The sequence below is a fragment of the Lepidochelys kempii genome, chromosome 23, assembly GCF_965140285.1.
Source record: "Lepidochelys kempii isolate rLepKem1 chromosome 23, rLepKem1.hap1, whole genome shotgun sequence".
NCBI lineage: Eukaryota > Metazoa > Chordata > Testudines > Cheloniidae > Lepidochelys > Lepidochelys kempii.
The window spans coordinates 4,308,686-4,331,056 of NC_136402.1; the positions used below are offsets into that span (position 1 = coordinate 4,308,686).

Consider the following 22,371-nt stretch of genomic DNA (forward strand, 5'->3'; position numbering starts at 1 on the left):
TTCAGTTCACAGATCACTGTAGAGTTGCTTTATGCCTTAAGCCCTGACCCTGCCTCTGCCCCGGAGAATGGGACAAGAGGAGGGGCGGGGGTGCTGGCAACTGCTCAAGAGATCCTCGGTTCAGCTGCTATTGAATAACAGTTTGAAATGGGTTGTCACTTCACATTTATTGTCATGCAATGTGCAATTCACCGCTTACACTAATTCATTCTTACCCCTCCCCTGGGAGAGGAATGCTATTCGGTGCACCATGGTAGCTGGCAGGCTGAGGCGTGGACCAGCGCCCCGTGGGGCCAGGCACTGGACTTTTTGTACTGCTATTACATGTACTGCAGTAGCATCTAGGTGCCCCAGCCCAGAGCCAGGCCCCGCTTGTGCCAGGTGCTGTGCAAACGCCGAACACAAAAGATGGACACAAATGATGGAATCCATTTTGAAGCACTTGGAGGAGAGGAAAGTGATCAGGAACAGTCAACATGGATTCACCAAGGGCAAGTCATGCCTGACCAATCTGATTGCCTTCTATGATGAGATAACTGGCTCTGTGGATATGGGGATAGCAGTGGACATGATAGATCTTAACTATAGCAAAGCTTTTGACACGGTCTCCCACAGTATTCTTGCCAGCAAGTTAAAGAAGTATGGATTGGATGAATGGACTATACGGTGGATAGAAAGTTGGCTAGATCGTCAGGCTCAACGAGTAGCGATCAACAGCTCAGTGTCTAGTTGGCAGCCGGTATCAAGCGGAGTGCCCCAGGGGTCAGTCCTGGGGCTGGTTTTGTGCAACATCTTCATTAATGATCTGGAGGATGGGATGGATTGCACCCGCAGCAAGTTTGCAGATGACACTAAGCTGGGGGGAAGAGATAGATACGCTGGAGGGTAGGGATAGGGTCCAGAGTGACCGAGACAAATTGGAGGATTGGGCCAAAAGAAATCTGATGGGGTTCAACAAGGATACATGCAGAGTCCTGCACTTAGGAAGGAAGAATCCCAGCCACCGCTACAGGCTGGGGACAGACTAGCTAAGCAGCAGTTCTGCAGAAAAGGACCTGGGGATTACAGTGGAGGAGAAGCTGGATACGAGTCAGCAGTGTGCCCTCATTGCCAAGAAGGCTAACGGCATATTGGGCTATATTAGTAGGAGCATTGCCAGCAGCTCGAGGGAAGTGATTATTCCCCTCTGTTCGGCACTGGTGAGGCCACACCTGGAGTATTGCGTCCAGTTTTGGTCCCCCCACCCCCCACTACAGAAGGGATATGGGCAAATTGGAGAGTCCAGTGGAGGGCAACAAAAATTATTAGGGGGCTGGGTCACATGACTTATGAGGAGAGCCTGAGGGAACTGGGGTTATTTAGTCTGCAGAAGAGAAGAGTGCGGGGGGATTTGATAGCAGCCTTCAACTAACTGAAGGGGGGCTCCAAAGGGGATGGAGCCCAGCTGTTCTCAGTGGTGGCAGATGACAGAACAAGGAGCAATGGTCTCAAGTTGCAGTGGGGGAGGTCTAGGTTGGATATTAGGAAACACTATTTCACTAGGAGGGTGGTGAAGCCCTGGAACAGGTTATCTAGGGAGGTGGTGGAATCTCCATCCTTAGAGGTTTTTAAGGCCCGGCTTGACAAAGCCCTGGCGGGAATGATTTAGTTGGGGATTGGTCCTGCTTTGAGCAGGGGGTTGGACTAGGTACCTCCTGAGGTCTCTTCCAACCCTGATCTTCTATGATTCTATGACACTGCCCCAAAGAGCTGACTGACTGAGTAATAAATATGATCCCCATTTTACAGAGGGGGAAACTGAGGCAGGCAAGCACTCACTGTGCGTTGCAAGCCCAGGCTCCATTGTGCTAGGCCAGCACAAACCCCTAGCGAGAGATGGCTCCTGTCCCGAAGGGCTTCCAGCCTCAATTGACAGACAGCAGGAGAGGAAACAGATGCAGAGAGAAGTGATTTGAAGCAAGTCCCCCAGCAGGGAAACAGCAGAGCCAGGAACAGACCCCCTGATCTCCTGGGTCCCAGTCTGCCAACCTAGCCACTAGGCCATGCTGCATCTGGGGAGAGACGGGACCATCTCCCCATCCCTAACCCTTACCAGTAGCACTATACCTGCTTGTTACCTAGTACCTTCCCCCCAACTCCGATGAGGAATGTGTTTTCCAGACCTCCCTCCCGAGGGACTCACTCAACCACCAGTGAAATGCTGCCACCTCTGGGGTGGAACATGACGGCTGATCTGCACCAGGTATCCCACACTGAATAGTGCATCCCCAGTTCAGGCAGGGATGCCAAAAAGGGCAGAGACAGGCAGTTGACACGGTAGCATGTAACGACTGAGTCTGGAACCAGAGTAAGAGCTCAGGGCGTTGGGGTCAGAGTCTGTTCTCAGTTAACACCAGCTGAAATCCGGTGCAAGTCCTTTGATGTCAAGATGTGGATTTACAGATGGGAGGTGTTTAAATTTGGGCCCATTTATTTTTCCATTGACCCTTTTGCAACTGAACATCCAACTGGTTAAATCCCAGTTTGGATAATTCTGCATCCCTAAAATTTTCCCCTTTGGCCACCACCCTGGGACTCAGCAAAACCTGGGTTCAATTCCCTGCTCCTTCTGAGTAAGCTTGGGCAAGTCACTGCAGCTCCATGCCTCAATTTTCCCATCTGTGCACGGGGAGAGTAGCACTGGACTACCTTGTGAGGCTAAACACATTAAAGAATGTGAGGTGCTCAGACAAGGGGGCCCACACAAGCACCACAGTAAGGCCAGTTAAGCTGTTGTGTGGTGTTAAAAACAGCCGCTGCATTCCACCCCAGAGGCAGCTGCATTGCAGTGACCTAAACTGTCAGTGCTTCAGGGGAGAGGGGGGAAGGCATGAAGTATGAAAACAGTGACAGCTCCTAGACAGGGGGTTGGCAGGGAGCATACGTTTAGCTGGAACGCAGGGCAGGGGCGGAAAAGAGACGCCTCCGAGCTCTGGTGACATGTTATTATAGAACTTTATTATCGTTTCTATTGAGCTTTAGAAAACACGGTGGGCGTCAGTGAGAGATACAGCTGGTACGTTCCAGGGCAAACCCCCAACAGCCCGGGCATCCCTCCTGCCTTCCAAAATGCCACCACCGAGCAGGGCAGCCCCAGACTGGCATATGCCCCAGCTCGGCAGCGGCCTCACCCGATGCCCTTGGGGACGGGGGGCACTTGATGCCCATCAGATGCCTTCCCTGGCTTGGGTGGTCTGCGGGGGATCGAACCCAGCACCTCCGGACCTAAAAAGCACAACCCTCTACCTGCAGCAGCCGGATAAAATCGCTATACATGACCTAGCCACTAGAGGAAGACGGAGAGCCAGGTGGGCTGCCATGTCTGCTACAGTCAAAAGCTTTGCCACCTGCCCCCGCCCCATGCCCAGCCTCGCGAGGGCCTGGGCGGAGAAACTGCATGCAGGGAAAGGAACTGGCCTGGTGGGCTCCCATTCCACCGACGAAATTCCAGCCAGGGAGGGAGCCGGAATCCCAGACGATCGGGAAGTTAAAATCTGCCGGTGTGTGTGGGGAGGGGTAAAGAGCTCCACGGATGGCTGCATTTGGCTTCGTTTCTGCCCCCCCCTCCCGCCGGAGCTGGGAGATCCTTGGGGCCCGAAGAGGGATCACTGAAGCGTGGATCACATGGCAGCAAACATACCTCCAAATCGGAAGCCGCCCCCCCCCCACCCCCCAGACCGTACACAGCACCAGACTGAGCGGCCGGGCGTCCCGGAGCAGAGCCGGCTAAGGTGGGGGATGGAGAGGAGGGCACACCTGGTCTTCCAGGGAGCGGGGGGAGGGTTGGAAATCAGAAAGCGAAGAGAAGGGCGGATCGCAGCTGCCGTGGAGGGGCCCAGGTCGCAGCATGGAGCCCGGGGAGGCCGGGGGCGCGCTCCGGGCCGTCGGTCCAGGCTGCCGCACAGGCTCTTAGGAGTACATGGTGAGCTGCAGCCACTGCAGGGCAGAGTGGAAGAGTGGTCAGGAGAGAGCTGGGCCGGGCAATACGAAATACAGACCGCCCAGGCGTCAGACGGGCTCGCAGAACCCAGGGGCGGGAGAGGATTGGCCCCTGTTTTTAAGGTGGAGTGGGGAGGGGGCATTCCCCGTGGACCCCAATGGGGTGGGGGTGCAGGGCCAGGGGAGGGGCCATTTCCCGTGGACCCCAATGGGGTGGGGGTGCGGGGCTGGCAGAGGGGCCATTCCCCATGGACCCCAATAGGATGCTGCGGCTTTGCTGGGGCTGCGGCCGCTCCTCACGCAGCTGGGAAGGTCCCTGGCCCCGGCCCCCGCTCCACCAGGAGTGGCCTGCGGAAGCCGGGCTGGACCCGCTAACCCAGGAGTTCCTGGCCAGCCCTGCGAGGGAGGCAGGAACCACATCGGGGTCCCTTGCTAGAGAGCAGGAAGGTAAAGGCCAGGGGGCAGCCAGCCTCCCACCTCACTCACCTCCTGGATGTTCACCCGGATCTGCCCGTCCCCATCCTTATCCAGAGACTTGAAGGCACCTGTAGGAGTAGAGAGGAGAGGGGGAAGGGCGGCCTCATGGTTAACACAGTGGGCTGGGACTCCGGAGATCTCAGTTATCTGTGAGCGACCTGTGAGCCAGGGTGGGGGGTGATAATCCTGCCTCTCTCTCCCTCCCCCACTGTCTAAATCGGGGGCTGGGACTGTCTCTCAGCACGTGTCTGTGCAGCGCCTGGCACAGCAGGAGCCGCCCCGATCTCTATCCCCTGATCATGGAGATAGAACCCAGGAGTCCTGGCTCCCAGCCCCCCCACCCCCTGCTCTAACCACCAGCCCCCACTCCCCTCCTAGAGCTGGGGATAGAACCCAGGAGTCCTGACCTCCATCCCTGTGCTCCAATCGCTAACGAGCCATCCTCTCTCCAAGGCAAACGCCGGTGGCCCACCCCCTTGACCTCACAGGTCCAGAACCAGGGGGTTCCCATGAACTGGTTAGGATTAACCCCTCGGTTTCTGGCTGGAGCGCCGAGTCACTGACAGAAATCCATTTCGCCAGAGGCCAGGGCAGAGGGGTCGGGATGAGAGAGAAACCAGCTCAGGTGCCAGACCAACCATTGCTGTTGGTTTTTTGTATTATGTCTTGCATTAGCATAATGCGCCAGGCGCTGTACATTTTTATTGCTAGTAGGTGGATTACGGGAGCACCTAGGAGCCCCTGTCATGGACCAGGCCCCATTGTGCCAGGCGCTGTACAAACACAGAGCTAAACCCAGATGGGAGGGGCCCAGCCCACACTAGAGGCGGGACCCCAGAACCCTCCCCCCATCCCCAGGACCGACCCACAGGCCACTTACGGAACATGGCGTCCAGGCGAACCAGGCAGCTGATGAAGTTGTCGAAGTCCATGTGGCCGTTCTCCTCCGAGTACCTGCGCACGATCATCTGGTACAGCTGCTCGTTCAGCCGGAAGCCTGGGGGTGGGGGGCAGAGACAGTCACTCCCCATCGATCTGAGACAGTCACTCCCCCGCCCACCAATCCCACCCCTCGGCGGCTCCTTACCCGCTGCCTCGAAGGCGCCTGGCAGCTCGCTGCTCCCGATGGTGCCGGATCGGTCCGTGTCGTACTGTTTGTAGACACACTGGGGGTGGGTGGGGGGGGAGACAAGTTGGTTATGGGCTAAGAGAGTCCCCCCCCCAGCACGAACACCCAGCTGCAGACTGGGGCTGGGCAGGGAGGGGGACCACAGGCAGAGAGATAGCAGATATGGGTGACGGGGGAAGGGACAGAAGCCGAGATCCACCCCCCGGAGAATGGCAGAGCAGGGGAGGGAAATAAGAAACCACCACCCCACCGCTCAAGTGGCACATGGGGGGCATGAGGGACACGAGATGCCGCCCCCCCCGACTAAAACGGCAGCCCCTCCCTAGAGCGCTGGGTGACGGAGGGAGCAGGGAGGGGGACATCAGAGGCAACGCAGCCCCTTAACTCTGCCCCCAAGGAGGGGACTGCTCGGATCCCAGCTGCCCCCCTGCCGGGCACCCCCAGTACCTCTGGCAGGTAGGCAGGGGTGCGGCGCTGGGAATTCTGGGTACCCAGAAGGCAATGCAGCAGCAAGGTCCCCCCCACACACACACACACGCAGGGCTGAAAGTAACGCATGTCAATTCCAGCCGGGAAGGCTGCTTGGAGTCCAGCGCTCTTGAAAAGGCCCCCCCCAGACTGGGAGCCCCAAGGTCTCTCGTTCCCACTCCTGTTCCCACACCAGAGGGGGGGTACAGTCGGGTCTCAGCCACACGTGATAACCGCCCCCCTCCCCCCGATCTCTCTACCTGCCACTTCTTGATGTTCCCCCACAAATACTTGAACTCCTCGAAGCCCAGCTTCCCGGTCGTGTCGCTCTGAAGCGCTCGAGGTCAAGGAACAAAGACGTCGGCCAAAGCCACCCGGGGCCCTGCCAAGCCGCGGGGAGAGGATCCAGCAGCACAGGGGCCTTCAACATGGGTGGAAACAGCCCCCTGAGACTCTCACCCATGCAGGGGATCTCCCCAGCCAGCGTGGAGCTGGGCATACGGGCCCCAGCATAGGGGGCAGATCAGGGACATGGCCAGAGCGCACTGAGCTGTGGCTATTCTCTGCCCCCCAGGGCCCATAGGGGGTGAAGTTTGAGTTAGGGCAGCCCGGAGACCGATAGCAGGGGCTGGGCAGGGCCTAGAATATAGGGAGAACAAAGACACGGGAGCTGTGAATCGGGCCCTGGTATCTTTAAAGGCTCCTGGGCGCAGACATCAGTCTGGAGGAGGATACATCCATGACGGCCACCATGCTGCGACAGGTGTCAATCCCGAACCCGTCTGTCTTCAGGTCAGGATCTGGAAGGCAAGAGAGCAGGCTTGGGCAATTTCAGATGATGCGGGAGGAGTAAATACGACAGGGCACCAGGCCACGGAGCTCTGCATGGCACCTACTGCATCTGGGGCGCAGGGTCCAGCGCCAGGCATCTCAGTGCCATGGAGATACCAGAAGTTCAGCATCGTCCCCCATTGTTCAGAGAGGGCAGCCGGCTAGCTCAGCCACCAGATATGGGCTGGATGCAGGAATCCCTGGCCTGCGTTATACAGGTCAGGCGAGATGATCACAAAAGTCCCCTGTGCATTTCTTAAGTATCAAGGTGGTGGGATAAGGATGTGTGATTGTTGCAGAGCAGAGGGACAGTGTGATGCTGTCTGCACAGAGAACGCAGACAACACCCTGTCTCCTGGCAACTGATGGCCTGGGCCCCTCCCCTGCAAGGTGCCAGCTGAAGGTGTTGGCAAACAAAGAGATCAGGTGGCCTCCTTGCCCGGGAAAGAGACAATGGCCGGAGGAGAGGCTGGAGGGAGTATCAGTTTGGAGCTCCCTACCCCCCAAGATGGACCTAACTGAGGGATCCTGTTTCCTGTACCTACGAGCTCTGTTTTGGACTGTGTTCCTGTCACCTAATAAATCTTCTGTTTTACTGGCTGGCTGAGAATCACTGTGAATCGTAGGAAGTGTGGGGTGCAGAGCCCCGACTCCCCCACACTCCGTGACAACTGTCCCTTCTGGCCTTAAAACCAATGAATCTGGGAAACCAAAGCACATTGCCTGAGGTCAAACCCCGAGCCAGCCGGAAATGGAACCCAGGAGTCCTGGCATTCCCTAGGTTTCCTGTAGCATCAGGACGAACGGTTACCAAGCACCACAGGACAGCCATGCTCTGGGAGGCAGGGTCCAGCCGGCCCGGACCTTTTAACCATTTCGTAAATGAATCGACCGAGGCAGGGTTTGATTTAAACGGACTGCGGGCCCCACTTACGTCTGGTCACCACCTTGTTGAGAATGTTCATCAGCTCAGAGGCGCTCACTTCCATATCCTGCCGCAAAGCACAGAGACAAGGGGGACGTCACACGGGGCTGGAGTGACTCTCGCCCTGCCTGGTCTCTCTGGAGCAGATCACCCTGCAGGGAGCCACCTCCCGGCTGCTCCAGGATGGAGGCGGCTGCCTCCTTGCACCCATTCTTCACCCCTTAACGAGGGCCCTACCAAATTCACGGTCCATTTTGGTCAATTTCACGGTCATAGGATTTTTTAAATCATCCATTTAATGATTTCAGCTATCTCAATCTGAAATTACACGGTGTTGTAATTGTAGGGGTCCTGACCCAAAAAGGAGTTGGGGGGGGGGCGAGGTTAATGTTGGGGGGGTTGCGATACTGCTACCCTTACTTCTGTGCTCCTGCTGGGGGGGTCCTGCCTTCAGAGCTGGGCACCTCGCCAACCGCTGATCTCCAGCCGCCCAGCTCCGAAGGCAGCGCAGAAGGAAGGGTGACAATACCACACACTCCTAAAATAACCTTGTGACCACCACCCCCCACAACTCCCTTTTGGGTCAGGACCCTCAATTTGAGAACGCTGGTCTCCCCCGTGACATCTGTATAGTATAGGGTAAAAGCCCACAAAAGACCAGATTTCACGGTGGGAGACCAGATTTTGCAGTCTGTGATGCATTTTTCATGGCCGTGAATTTGGTAGGGCCCTACCCATAACCCACTAGAGTCCCATGCTGCAGAGGATTCTGGGCAGGGCTATCTACGGAGAGAAAGTCATAGGAGAGGAAAGGTCACAGGGTAACCAGAGGCCTGATTTGCAAAGGGGTTGTGAATTGGCTGGGAGTCAGGCCCGAGGAGTCTCGATTCGGAGCCCCCCCTAACATAAATATCAGAGGCCCTCAGTGAAAATTTTGGCCCAGCGAGATGCCCTCAGGGCTGGGCCGGGGACCCTTTCTGATGGATGCAAAGAGAGAGGACGGGAAAATACATACATCTCCAGCCAGCTGCGTGAAGAGGCGCCGAAACTGGCGTACTTCCTCGCTCTCGTTCGCTTCCACGTTGGAGAAGTGGCTGTGAGGGGGCTGGGGGCAGAAATAAACAGAAAGTTACAAAATATAAATAGCCAGGGTGGTTTAAACATATATACGTCTCTCCAATGACCCAAAGAGGAAGCACCAGGACCCTAGAGCGATTTTCAGTCCTCCACTGGCAGGTGCAGATTCCTTAGCAAAAAACGTTTAAGTATCTGAAACTGAGACATAGTCCAAGAGGAGTGGATATCTGGACAGCCCGGACGCAGGGAACCCAGCTCTTGTTTGGATAGACAAGGAAAGCAGGAGACTTTCAGCTCATTGCAAGGCAGGTTTGGATATTTTATAAGCAGGTTTGGGGTGGATCGTTAGCAGAAAGCGTTTTCCCCCAAGAGTGCCCTGAGTTAAATAGGGCTGGACATTGACAACCCACAAAGGGACAGATACTCAGATGGTGTAAATCAGGAATGAGACAGGCTTGCCGGTGGGGTAAATGGGCGTCACTCCACCGGTGTCAGATCCCCAGCCTGTCTAAATGAGTCTCAAGCCACTGGAGTCAATGGGGCCAGATCCCCCGCCAGGGCACTGATTTCAAGAGAACCAGTTTACACCGCCAGAGGAGGATCTGGCCCAAAGAGAGACAACCTGAATGAATAAAAGCCACTTTCCCCTCCCTTTCCGGTCAATAAGATTTTCTTTGCAGGGCACGATCCAGTTCTCCAGTCGTCCACAGCGTCCTCCAGGACAAACAGGGATCAGGAGACCTGAATTTCTCACGTACGACACAACACCTTGGGCTGCCTTTGTGCTCCGTGAACAAGCAGCCAAGGACATGAGCCCCATTTACTCGTCTTTGCAAGTCACTTTAAAAAACAAAACAAACCCCAGAACACTTACTCCTGGGCGGACGCCTGCATTCCCGCGGCTTACCCCGACAAAAGCAGTGGGGCTCCGTGCCAGAAAACCCTCCCCCACGTGCTTTGCTACAGACTCAGCCTGTCCAGGGCCGGTGTTAATATCTGACAGGAGTCGTTAGACGCAGGACAGGCAGGGCTAGAACAGAAGAACGGTAATCAGGACTTACCGGTGGCTCCGGATTATACTGAGCTGCTGCTTCACTGTGAAACAGAGGGGGAAAGAAAGAGGAAACAATTATGAAGGGTCTTTTATACACACACGTCCATCTGGTAAAGTTATTATATATTTGCATTATGGCAGCACCAGTCAAGATCAGGGCCCCCGTCGCGCCGGGCGCCGCACGGACCCCGACCGAGGTCAGGGCCCCCGTCGCGCCGGGCGCCGCACGGACCCCGACCGAGATCAGGGCCCCCCTGTGCCAGGCGCTGCACGGACTCCGACCGAGATCAGGGCCCCCGTCGCGCCGGGCGCCGCACGGACCCCGACCGAGATCAGGGCCCCTCTTTGCCAGGCGCTGCACAGACCCTGACCGAGATCAGGGCCCCACTGTGCCAGGCGCTGCACAGAACCTGACTGAGACAGTACCTGATCCCACGAGCTTCCAATCTGCATAGACAAGGGAATAGTTACTATTCCAGTTTTACAGTTGGGGAAACTGAGGCCCAGTGAGATGCAGCGATTTGCCCAAGATCACACAGGGAGCCAAGTGATGGAGCCAGGCATTGAACCAAGATTCCCCAAGTCCCAGTCCAGTTCCTTAATATTTAATGTATTTAATATTTCGAGTGCTATAGAAGAGAGGTGGCTGAGACAAAAGCATCCCAGAAGTGAAGATCTGGCTGTTGTCAAGTGAAATGATGCACCTGAAACAGGAGCCACCCCTTAGTTGTGTGTCTGTACAGCACCTGGCACCTGGGGTTCCTAGCGTGCCACCATAATACATGGAAGAGCACCTCCCTGCTATACAGAGGGGGAAACTTGAGGCACAGAGTCACATCCAGGCTCACACAGAGACAACAGCAGAGCTGGGAACAGAACTTAGGGCTCCTATCTCCCAGTTCAGTGTCCCAGCCACTAGACCACGCTGCCTCCCCTACACACAATACATGGCATGATAAACTGCAGAACCACTTTCCAATTTAGAGGTAGATCCCTGTATAAACAGCTGCCACACCCCACCCCCAGAGGTGGCTGCATTTCAGTGCTGGGTGAGGGATCCCTGCGTATATGGTTTGCCAGGTGCTTGGGGATCTTATGCATGGAAAGCACTGGGGGGACTATCAGTGATGACAGAAGAGCCCAGCATCAGGGGAAGAACTGAGGCGGGGACAGAGAAAACGGGAACTCTCCCCTGCGCTCGTCAGGGTTTTCCTGGGGCCTGGGCCTCTAGCTAGTTCCCACTATGTGGACAAACCAGTCTGACTAAAAAGCAAAACAAGGCAGAGCCGCCCAGCCAGCCCTAATCCCCAGCCTTCCCCCCCCCCGCCACCCCATCAATAGGGCAGGGCACCACATTCAAAGCAACACCTCCTAGCAAGGGAGAATCCACTTCCCCCAAGAGGCCATGGGATTCTGGGGTTCAAGCCAGACCAGTAAGGGGATGGGTCACCGCCTGCCCTGAAACTCTGGGTGCCTTCAACGACCAGCCTTTACCCAGCCTGCAAGCTGAAATCAAGACCTCTCCAGCCCTAAAATCGCCCTGGAGGGACCAGCCCCTCCCACTGGGCCCCCACTACAGATCCTCCAGCCCATCAGGCAGACCCTCGATGGAGCTCAATCAGCGGCTGGTGATTTACGAGATGAAAGCCAAGTGAGTTGATTCACAAAGGCCCATGGGTCAAGTGAGGCCAAGACGGGAATTAAACTGAAAACGAGCGTCTCAGAGACTCGGTCTCCTGTCCAGCATTTCCAGGCCAGACAGAGATCAGATTGCTCAGTTCCTTTGTCTCAGCCTGCCAGCACCTCGCCCAGCCTGGGTGAACCCCAAAACACCACACGCTCCTCTGGTGCCCCAGCATCAACAGATCCCGGAAGGATCTGGGATACGTTCCCAGAGAGTAGTTATCAGTGATTCACAGTCATGCTGGAAGGGCCTAACGAGTGGGGTCCCGCTGGGATCAGTCCTGGGTCCGGTTCTGTTCAATATCTTCATCAGTGATTTAGATAATGGCATAGAGAGGACCCTTATAAAGTTTGCAGACGATAGCAAGCCGGGAGGGGTTGCAAGTGCTTCGGAGGAGAGGATGAAAATCCAGAATGACCTGGACAAACTGGAGAGATGCTCTGAAGTCAATAGGATGAAATTCAACAAGGACAAATGCCAAGTGCTCCACTTAGGAAGGAACAATCAGGTTCACACATACACAGTGGGAAGTGACGGCCTAGGAAGGAGTACTGCAAAAAGGGGTCTGGGGGTCAGAGTGGACCACTAGCTAAATAGGGGTGAACAGCGTCACACTCTTGCCCAACCAAAAAAAAACAAAGCAAACATCATTCTGGGCTGTATCAGCAGGAGTGTTGTAAGCAAGACACGAGAAGAGATTCTTCCGCTCTACTCCGCGCTGATTAGGCCTCAGCTGGAGGATTGTGTCCAGTTCTGGGCGCCACATTTCGGGAAAGATGTGGACACATTGAAGCAAGTCCAGAGGAGAGCGTGAACACCAATAAACAGGCCCCTACAGCCAACAACAGTATCGTCAGGGACACAGCCAGACTCTTTAGGAGCCTTTAGGCTAGGGAGCCTTTCACCCACAAGTTCACCAGTTCGAATCTGGCCTGGCTGAAAATTGTTACACTCCCCACCCTGGATGGCTGTATGGTGGCCCCTGCCTGTAATAAATTCAGTCCAGTTCCTAGCAAGATCTATGCCCCCGACACATAATCCACTACCCTTCCCGGCCACTCAGCAGCCACCAGGGCTGACCTCTCCTCTCACCCTCTAAAGCAGGTCCCTCCAGGTCGGGGCAGGGCACAGCAGCTGGGGATGAGAGACTGACCCAGCCGCTGGCCAACTTTGGGCACGTCACTTACCGAGCCTCAGTTTCCCCATCTGTAAAATGGGGATAATGACGTGTAAAAGGTTGATATAAAGAGGACGGTGATTCTTCATATCCATTTGAGGAGAGGACAAGAAGGAATTAGCTTAACTGGCAGGAAGGGAGATTGAGGTGAGGTATTAGGAAAAACTTTGTAACTCTCAGGGGAGTTAGGCTCTGGAACAGGTGATCAAGGGAGGTTGTGGAATACCCATGGTTGGAGGTTTTTAAGAACAGGCTGGAAAAACCCCTCTCAGGCATGGTCTAGGTTTACTTGGCCCAGTAAACTGGAGGGAGGGGGGAGGAGGAGGAGGTGTGGACTAGGTGATCTCTCGAGGTTCCTTCCAGTCCGACATCTCTGTGATTCTGCCCTCGTTAACACAGCACTTTGAGAGCTACAGATGAAAAATGCTAGATGAGAGTGAAGTATTATTACCATGCAGCTCCCCATGCTGCGCCCACCCTGCAGATCCAGCCATTCAAACCAGCCCTTTTGGCCAGCAAACAGAAAGACAACAATTAAGGAGCCTGTCTGGGGTTTCTCCTCCCACTATTGGAGACTGGCACAGACAAACTCATCCCACTGTCCTTGATCCAAAGGCACTCCCCCCAACCCCAATCCAATCCGAGAAAAGAACCCAGGAGTCCTAGTGCCCGGACCCCCGCTCTCGAACTGTCCAAAGTCTCCAAGGAGGAAAAGATGCACATTGATCTCTCTGGGCCTCAGTTCCTCCGACTAGAAAATGGGGTAATGAGCCTTCCTTATCTATTGAAATGGCAAAGGCTGTCTCTTAAAGTCTGTCTGGGCAGTGCCAGGCCCGATGGGACCCCGATCTCCATCACCGCGCGTCTGGGCAGCACCCGGCCCGATAAGGACCCCGATCTCCGTCACCGCACGTCTGGGCGGCGCCCGGCCCGATAAGGACCCCGATCTCCGTCACCGTGTGTCTGGGTAGCACCCGGCCTGACGGCACCCTGACTCTCCCTCGCCATGCGTTTGGGCGGCACCCGGCCCGATGGGACCCCGATCTCCGTCACCGTGTGTCTGGGTAGCACCCGGCCTGACAGGACCCCGATCTCCCTCGCCATGCGTTTGGGCGGCGCCCGGCCCGATGGGACCCCGATCTCGGTCACCGTGTGTCTGGGCAGCGCCCGGCCCGACGGGACCCCGATTTCCATCACTGTGTGTCTGGGCGGCGCCCGGCCCGATAAGGACCCTGATCTCCGTCACCGTGCGTCTGGGCAGCGCCCGGCCCGATAAGGACCCTGATCTCCGTCACCGTGCGTCTGGGCGGCGCCCGGCCCGATAAGGACCCTGATCTCCGTCACCGTGCGTCTGGGCGGCGCCCGGCCCGATAAGGACCCTGATCTCCGTCACCGTGCGTCTGGGCAGCGCCCGGCCCGATAAGGACCCTGATCTCCGTCACCGTGCGTCTGGGCGGCGCCCGGCCCGATAAGGACCCTGATCTCCGTCACCGTGCGTCTGGGCAGCGCCCGGCCCGATAAGGACCCTGATCTCCGTCACCGTGCGTCTGGGCAGCGCCCGGCCCGATAAGGACCCTGATCTCCGTCACCGTGCGTCTGGGCGGCGCCCGGCCCGATAAGGACCCTGATCTCCGTCACCGTGCGTCTGGGCAGCGCCCGGCCCGATGGGACCCCGATCTCCGTCACCGTGCGTCTGGGCGGCGCCCGGCACAATTGGACCCCGATCTCCGTCACCGTGCGTCTGGGCAGCGCCCGGCCCGATAAGGACCCTGATCTCCGTCACCGTGCGTCTGGGCGGCGCCCGGCCCGATAAGGACCCTGATCTCCGTCACCGTGCGTCTGGGCGGCGCCCGGCCCGATAAGGACCCTGATCTCCGTCACCGTGCGTCTGGGCGGTGCCCGGCACAATTGGACCCCGATCTCCGTCACCGTGCGTCTGGGCAGCGCCCGGCCCGATAAGGACCCTGATCTCCGTCACCGTGCGTCTGGGCGGCGCCCGGCCCGATAAGGACCCTGATCTCCGTCACCGTGCGTCTGGGCGGCGCCCGGCCCGATAAGGACCCTGATCTCCGTCACCGTGCGTCTGGGCGGCGCCCGGCCCGGCGGGACCCCGATCTCCCTCGCCGTGCGTCTGGGCGGCGCCCGGCCCGATAAGGACCCTGATCTCCGTCACCGTGCGTCTGGGCGGTGCCCGGCCCGATAAGGACCCTGATCTCCGTCACCGTGCGTCTGGGCAGCGCCCGGCCCGATAAGGACCCTGATCTCCGTCACCGTGCGTCTGGGCGGCGCCCGGCCCGGCGGGACCCCGATCTCGGTCACCGTGCGTCTGGGCGGCGCCCGGCCCGATAAGGACCCTGATCTCCGTCACCGTGCGTCTGGGCGGCGCCCGGCCCGATAAGGACCCTGATCTCCGTCACCGTGCGTCTGGGCGGCGCCCGGCACAATTGGACCCCGATCTCGGTCACCGTGCGTCTGGGCAGCGCCCGGCCCGGCGGGACCCCGATCTCCCTCGCCGTGCGTCTGGGCGGCGCCCACCCTGACGAGGCCCCGGCCTCGGTCACGGAGCCCAGGCATTAGCGCAAAACCAACAACAACAAGGCTACGTACGAACCTGATAGCACTGATCACTCCCCCGATGATGCCCATGGCTCCGCCACCGCATCCCTCACCTCCAGCCCGTCCTCCTCCACCGCCGCCACTCAGGAATCCTCCGATCACGTTCCCGATGTTCCCGCCGAAGCCCCCGCTTCCGCCCCCTCCCCCTCCCCCTCCCCCTCCTAGGAAGTTCTTGACCAGGAACATGGGGGCGGTTTCCTAGCTGGAGGAAGATCTGCGAAAAAGATGGGCTGGAAAGAAAACAGACAAAGGGCTGGTCAGTTCCACTCCCCCTCAACCCACCGGTGGTTCTGCTACAAAGCGCGGCCACCCTTTTCCCCTTGGGGAGACGACGACGTCTCTCCCAGGAGGGTTTTCAGCACAGACGACAGGGGTCTTCGCCCAGGAGGAACTGCCCCCTCCGCCCCACCCGCAGTGTTTGCTCAGTAGCCTCACAGCAGAAGCGGCCCATAGGGGGGCAAGCAGGATGCTCTGGGAAGCGTCTGGCACAAGCACCTGGTTAGTTAGCTCCTGGACAATTTCAAGGCCCACACCTGCAGGGGACCGAGCGCCCTCTAACTCCCGGAGGGGGTAGGGCCCCAGCACCTAGCAGGATCTGGATGGGGTGTTGCCAAAACAGGGAATCAAACTGGAGAGTAACCACGGGCATCTGGTGCCATGCTTTTGCATGGGAGGGGAGCAGGGTCTAGTAGTTAGAGCAGGGGTTGGGGTTGGGAGCCGGGACTCCTGGGTTCTAATCTCAACTCTGGAAGGGGAGCCAGGGGGGGGGCTGGAGGCCAGGCTTCTCACATTCTATTCCAAGTTGTGGCAGGGGAGCAGGGACTAGTGGTTAGAGTGGGGAGGCCGGGGGGGGCTAGAAGCCAGGACTCCTGGGTTCTAACCCCAGCTCTGGAAGGGGAGCACAGGGGCTAGGAGCCAGGACTCTGACGTTCCATTCCCAGGTCTGGGAGGGCAGTGGTGTCTAGTGGTTAGAGCAGCAGGGCTGGGAGCCAGGACTCCTGGGTTCTAGCCCCAGCTCTGAACGCGCTTCAAAGTCCCCAGCTTTGACAAAAACCTTTCCACCATCAGGCTGACACAGACGGCACCTGCGACCCAATGAACCCCAGCCAACCCACTATACAGAAACAGAACAAACAAGAAAGAGGAGAAATGAATAAAAAATAGCAAAACAAAACCCCAAATCCCTACCCCAGGCAGGATTTTTTTTTCCCCAAAGAGGGAGACATGGCAGAGAGACTATGAAATCCACAGGGGATTCTGCTAGTGGAAAAAAGCCCTGATACAAGGGCGATGGGCAGCAACAACTCTGGAATCTCTCTCTCTGTACATCTGTTCTGAGCTCTGGGAGAGGAACGCAGTCAGCTCGGAGGGGACTGATGTGCGGGTTGCGGGGAGGGGTCAGGACTCCTGGGTTCTATCCCCAGTTCTGGCAGTGGGATGCAGTCTAACACAGAGCCCTGCAACCTGACCCGAACCGACAGGACCGACTACAAGGGTTGGGTCTGCGTCAGGTGGGAAACCTGTGGCCCCCCCGCACGCCACACGACGCAGCAGCGGGTAGATGGCCGGGGCAGGGCACGCAGCCGCCGCTGTGCCAACCCCACGGGCAGGAGATGCCGGTGGCAATGCCGCAGGTTTCGGGAGAAGGGTTGGGTCGGAAAATGACTCGATCGGCTCAGATTTGGGTTTGGGGCGGACCTAAAAATTAAGCCCAAGCAGGGATAGCTCAACAGGGGGATGGATAGCTCAGTGGTTTGAGCATTGGCCTGCTAAACCCAGGGTTGTGAGTTCAATCCTTGAGGGGGCCATTTAGGGATCTGGGGCAAAAATTGGGGATTGGTCCTGCTTGGAGTGGAGCAGGGGGTTGGACTAGATACCTCCTGAGGTCCCTTCCAACCCTGATCTTCTATGATTCCAAGTTGGATTGGGAGAGACCAGAAGTCAGGCCTCCCAGCTTTGCCACTAACGTCCCATGTGATCTCGAGCCACTCACGCCCTCGCTCCGTGCCTCAGTTTCCCCTGCTGTGAAACAGGGAAAACACCCGCCATAACCACCTAGCAGGTACTAAATGAACACCCGCCGGGGTTCATTTAAAATCTGGCCGGTGCTGCTGAGGGACACAAAAGAACTTTTGTTTCGTTAGCGACTATTTTCCCCTCTTCTGTTTTCAGCGGGCGAAATCACCAGCCAGTTTCAGCAGACCGGGTCGAGCTTTGGAAGATTTAATGCCGGCGCTGCAGGAACAGCGGAGCCCAGACGATGCAAATCAGAGAACACTGGGGCATTGTCTACACCTACGGCCCATTTGTAAGCGGGGGGAGGGGAAGCCGACTGGGCTAAACGGGCCCCATCTCAGCTCCCCGCAAAACGCATCCACTGACTGGCCCCGGGGCAGACGGGGAGAGCAAGCAGGATTCTAACACGCTTTATGCGCAAGATGCAGGATCCCAGATGAGCATCCGGGGCTGTAGAATCGCGAGGGCCCAGCTGATTCCCAGGTCGACCGCTGGCTTGATTAGCAGGCCAAACAGATTTAATTGGGCCTTAATAGGGGCTCTGCCAAGACAGCTTTAGCACGCGACACCCTGAGGCCAGGCTAGCTCACAGGACAAGCGGGGTATGACAGTAAAAGTCGTATGGACTCAGCCACCCACCTTTCTCTCCATTTAATCGAGTGGGGCGGGGGAATGAAACAGAAGTCCTGCCTCCCAGCGCTTCCCTGCTCTAACCACCAGACCCCACTCCTCTCCCCGAGTTGGGACCAGAACCTAGGAGTCCCGGCTCCCTGCCTTGCTGTTCGAACCACTAAACCCCACTCCTCTTCCACCTGTAAAGAGAACCCAGGAGTCCTGGCTCCCAGCCCCCCTGCTCTAACCACCAGCCCCCACTGCCTTCCCTCTGCGCCTGAGACCCCTGAGCAGAACCCAGGAGCTATGAGGCCTCGACTCCAGGCCACACAAAAGCGAGAAGAGCGCCCCAGAGCTGGAACTGCAGCAGCCCGGGGGCAGGAGAGCTGGGTGCGGTGTCAGCTGGGGAAAGACCAATGCTAGAGCAGCGGGAGGCCTCTGGGCACCAGGCCAGATGCCTGGGGGCGTGGGCGAAGAGAGAGACAATGGGGCGTTAGTTCCATGGGAGAGCAGCCAGGGTGGGAGGCCAAACCAGGTTCATAGGCTCCAGCCAGCCGGGGGGCAGGCGAAGGGGTGGAGGTCAGTGACCCAGGACCGGTGTGCAAGAAGCCTAGTTAGGCCCAGGGCTGAGCAAGCCAGTTGGCACCCCGTCTGCTGGGGTGGGGGTGGGGGGCTAATGGGGGGACATGAGCCAAAGAGAAGAGATCCCCTCCTTGCTGGGTCAGAGCACGGACAGACGCACGCACACACACAGTCCCTGTGGGGAAGAGGTATCCGTGTTCCCCATGGGTGAGAGGAATCCAGCAAAAAGGAGAAGGAAGAAACTCCCTGAAAACCCCGTGGAGGGGGAGGAATCCAGCATAAAGGGGGTCAAGAGATCCCTGTGGGGAAAGGAATCCAGTGTAAAGAGGAAGCAGGAGATTCCCTGAAATCCAGGTGGAGGGGAAGAAATCCAGTGTTCAGGGTGGCAAGAGATCTCCCTGGAGAAGGATCCCAGTAGGAGGGATGGTGGTGGGGCGATCCAGCGTAAAGAAGAGCAAGTTGTCCCCAGGGGGGAGGAATCCAGTGGGGTGGGGGGGGAAGGGGAAGAGAGAATCTAGTCCTAAGAGGATCCCCTAGAGCAGGGGTTCCCAACCAGCAGTACGGGTACCGCGTACCGCTGGGGTTACGCAGAGGTCTTCTAGTCCTAAGAGGATCCCCTAGAGCAGGGGTTCCCAACCAGCAGTACGGGTACCGCGTACCGCTGGGGTTACGCAGAGGTCTTCCATCAACTCCGCCTCGTTTTACAACAGGCTGCATAAAAAGCACTAGGGAGGTCAGTACAAACTCAAATTTCATACAGCCAATGACTCGTTTAGACTGCGCTATAGACGAGGCACTGAAATGGAAGTACAATATTGCTATTCCAGCGGATTTCTTTTATAAGGCTCTGGTCAAAATGAGAAAGTCGGCCATTCGTCAGCATTAGCGCACTGGGACACTTTGGTCTTTTGAGGTCTGGTTTGGCCAGCAAATCCTTCTTGAGCAAGGAGCAATTTAGGGGTGCATGAGAGAAATCAGACTCGCAAAAGGGGTACAGTCGTCTGGACAGCCACTGCCCTAGAGATCCTAGGGGAGGAATCCAAAGAGAGCAGAAAGTTGGAGGTGTAAAAGGATGGAGTGGGAAGGGGGTTAGACAACCACAGCAGAGGGGAGAAAAGGCCCCAGTGTAGGAGTGGAGGATAGATTTCAAGGGATCGAATGGGGCAAAGGGATTACCAGGTAGGGATTTAGGGATCATGCTATAGAGGGAGGAACCCAGAGGGACACATCTCCAGGGAAGGGGAAAGGATAGAGAGAATGGAGTAAGGAAGGAATTTGAGCCCCATGGGGATCCAGTGTGTGAAGATCTGAAATCTCCAGGGAAGAAAAGAGGAGATCCAGAGGGAGGGGATCAGAGACCCCCAGGGGGAAGGGCAGGGATCCAGTGTGGGGGGATTCAAAAGGGAATCCTGAGGAAGAAAGGGGAGGGATCCAGCATGCATGGGGGCAGGAGGGGATCCCCCGGCAGAAGGAAGGGGATCCCATGTGCCTGGGGGATTCAAAGGGGATCCCCAGTGGAGAAAGGGGAGGGCATTCAGTGCAGATGGGTAATCACCAGGGGATAAAGAGGAAGGAATCCAATGCACATGGGGGAAACAGAAGGGGATCCTAGGGGGAAGGGGAGGGGATCCAGTGTGCAGGGGATCACAGGGGAAGGAGAGAGGATCAAGTGTGCAGGGGGCAGGAGGGGATCACGGGGGAAGGAGAGGGGATCAAGTGTGCAGGGGGCAGGAGGGGATCCCAGGGAAGGAAGGGAATCAGAGGGGGAATCCCCAGGGGGAAAAAAGAGGGGATCCAGTGCTCAGAGGGTAGAAAGGGATCCCGGGGGGAAGGGAGGGATCCAGTGCATGAGGATCAGAAAGGGGATCCCCAGGGGGAAGGGAGGGAATTCACTGTGCAGGGGGTAGGAGGGGATCTTGGGGGAATGGAGGGGATCTAGTGGATGGGGATCAAAATGGGATCCCCAGAGGGGAAGCGATCCAGTACTCAGGGGGGAATCCCGGGGGGAAGGGAGGGGATCAGAAGGCGATTCCCAGGGGAAAGGGAGGGAATCCAGGGGCCAGGAGGAAATCCAGGGGGCAGGAGGGAATCCCCAGAGAAAGGAGAGGGGAGTCAGTGGATGGGGATCAGAAGGCGATTCCCGGGGGAAGGGAGGGAATCCAGGGGGCGGGAGGGGATCCCGGAGAAAGGGGAGGGGATTCAGTGGATGGGGATCAGAAAGGGAGGGGACCCAGTGGGCAGCGGGGGATCCATCCGGTGCACGAGCGGCCCCCAGCCCCAGGGATCTGGGGCAGCGGAAGCCAGGACGGGGGCCGGCCACGGAGGGATCCGCTGGGGGCAGGAGCCGGGGACCCAGCGGGCGACGGGGTGGCCAGTCGGGGAGGCCCCCCCAGGACCTACCTGCGGGAGGCGATGCGGGACTCCGGGCTCTGCCTGCAGCGGGCCTCTGCCAGCGGCCGGGACGGGACTGCGGGACCCGCCACGCCCGAGCGAGTCACTGCGGCGGGGCGGGCCCCACAGCCGCGGCCAGAGGCGCCTCCCGGATCCACCGGGGCCCTAGTGCCGCCCGCAGGGCTCAGAGAGAACCCAGGAGTCCTGGCTCCCAGCCCCCCCGGTCTAACCACTAGATCCCGCTCCCCTCCCAGAGCTGGAGAAAGAACCCAGGAGTCCGGAGGGCTATCCCTGACTCCCCCAGCCCAACCAATAGACACCCCCCCTGCCCCTCCCACAGGCTTAATTCAGTGTAACCATTGTTAGGGTGGATCGATGCCCAAAACTAAAAGTACCCCATGTGGGCCTCCAACCCACAACTCCAGAGAAAGACCCACCTGCCTCCACGGCTGAATTAGCCACTCTGGCTTGGGAAACTCCCTCCAGGCAGCTCTCCCCGTGAGCCTGAGTAGGATCTTAGAGACAGCCAACACCAGGGACTCCTTCTTAGATGATGGGCTTAGTGGTTAGTGTTGGGGGAGTGGGACTCAGGGACTTCTGGGTCCTGTTCCCATGGACAGTGGGATGGAGTTCCCAGGGGTCAGGACGCCTGGGTTCTCCTCCCCGCTTGGGAAGAGGAGTGGGCTCTCCTGGTTGGAACTGGGAAGCAAGATTACCAGGGCCCAATTCTCAGCTCAGGGAGAGGAGTGAAGTCTAATGGTTAGATTATTACTGGTATTAGGGTAGCACCTATGAGCCCCAGTCGTGGACAAGGAACCCCCCCCCCCCCGTGAGGCGCTCTACAGCAGTGCCCAGGGGATCAGGACTTTGAGGGCTGAGTTCCCTGCAAGCTGAGCCACATGTAAGCCAATGAGGTTCTGCATGGGCATAGACCTGCACAGGATCGAGGCCCTTGGGCTTGTGGGGGGGGGGGGGTCAGACCCATGACACATGGACATTATCACCCATGCTCAGCGCTTATGTGCCTGGCTGCTCAGCGCCAGGGACAGATTCTGATCCTGGAGTGACTCTGGATTGCCCCAGGTGTAAACGCAAATCAGAATCCAGCACCCAGACTCAACAGGTTGTGGGGGCATGGGTGGATTTAGCTACATCCTGTTTCTTTAAGGAAGTTGGATCTCCGCCCCTTACTCCTTCCCCGCTATCTCTCTTTAGTTGCCAGCCTGCAGCTAAACTGTGAGGCAGAGTGTACAAATATTTATTGTGGTTTTCCCCAGGAAAGGGGCGTGGGGAGGGAAGCTCCTTGCTCTGAATCAGCTGCCTGGAATGTGAGGCTGCAGGGTGCCAGCACACC

At 57.8% G+C, this 22,371-nt stretch overlaps 1 protein-coding gene across 1 annotated transcript; it reads right to left on the minus strand.

Moving 5' to 3' along the window:
* Nucleotides 1-2,975: 2,975 nt before the first annotated feature.
* On the minus strand, nt 2,976-21,152 carry CAPNS1 (calpain small subunit 1). Its single transcript, XM_073321416.2, has 11 exons — nt 21,027-21,152; nt 15,412-15,646; nt 9,947-9,980; nt 8,824-8,913; nt 7,818-7,875; nt 6,788-6,852; nt 6,313-6,381; nt 5,543-5,621; nt 5,336-5,452; nt 4,465-4,523; nt 2,976-3,975 (listed from the first exon to the last, which is right to left on the minus strand). The coding sequence occupies exons 2-11, from the start codon at nt 15,600-15,602 to the stop codon at nt 3,949-3,951; spliced, it is 789 nt and encodes a 262-aa protein (XP_073177517.2). The 5' UTR covers nt 15,603-15,646; nt 21,027-21,152; the 3' UTR covers nt 2,976-3,948.
* Nucleotides 21,153-22,371: the final 1,219 nt, after the last annotated feature.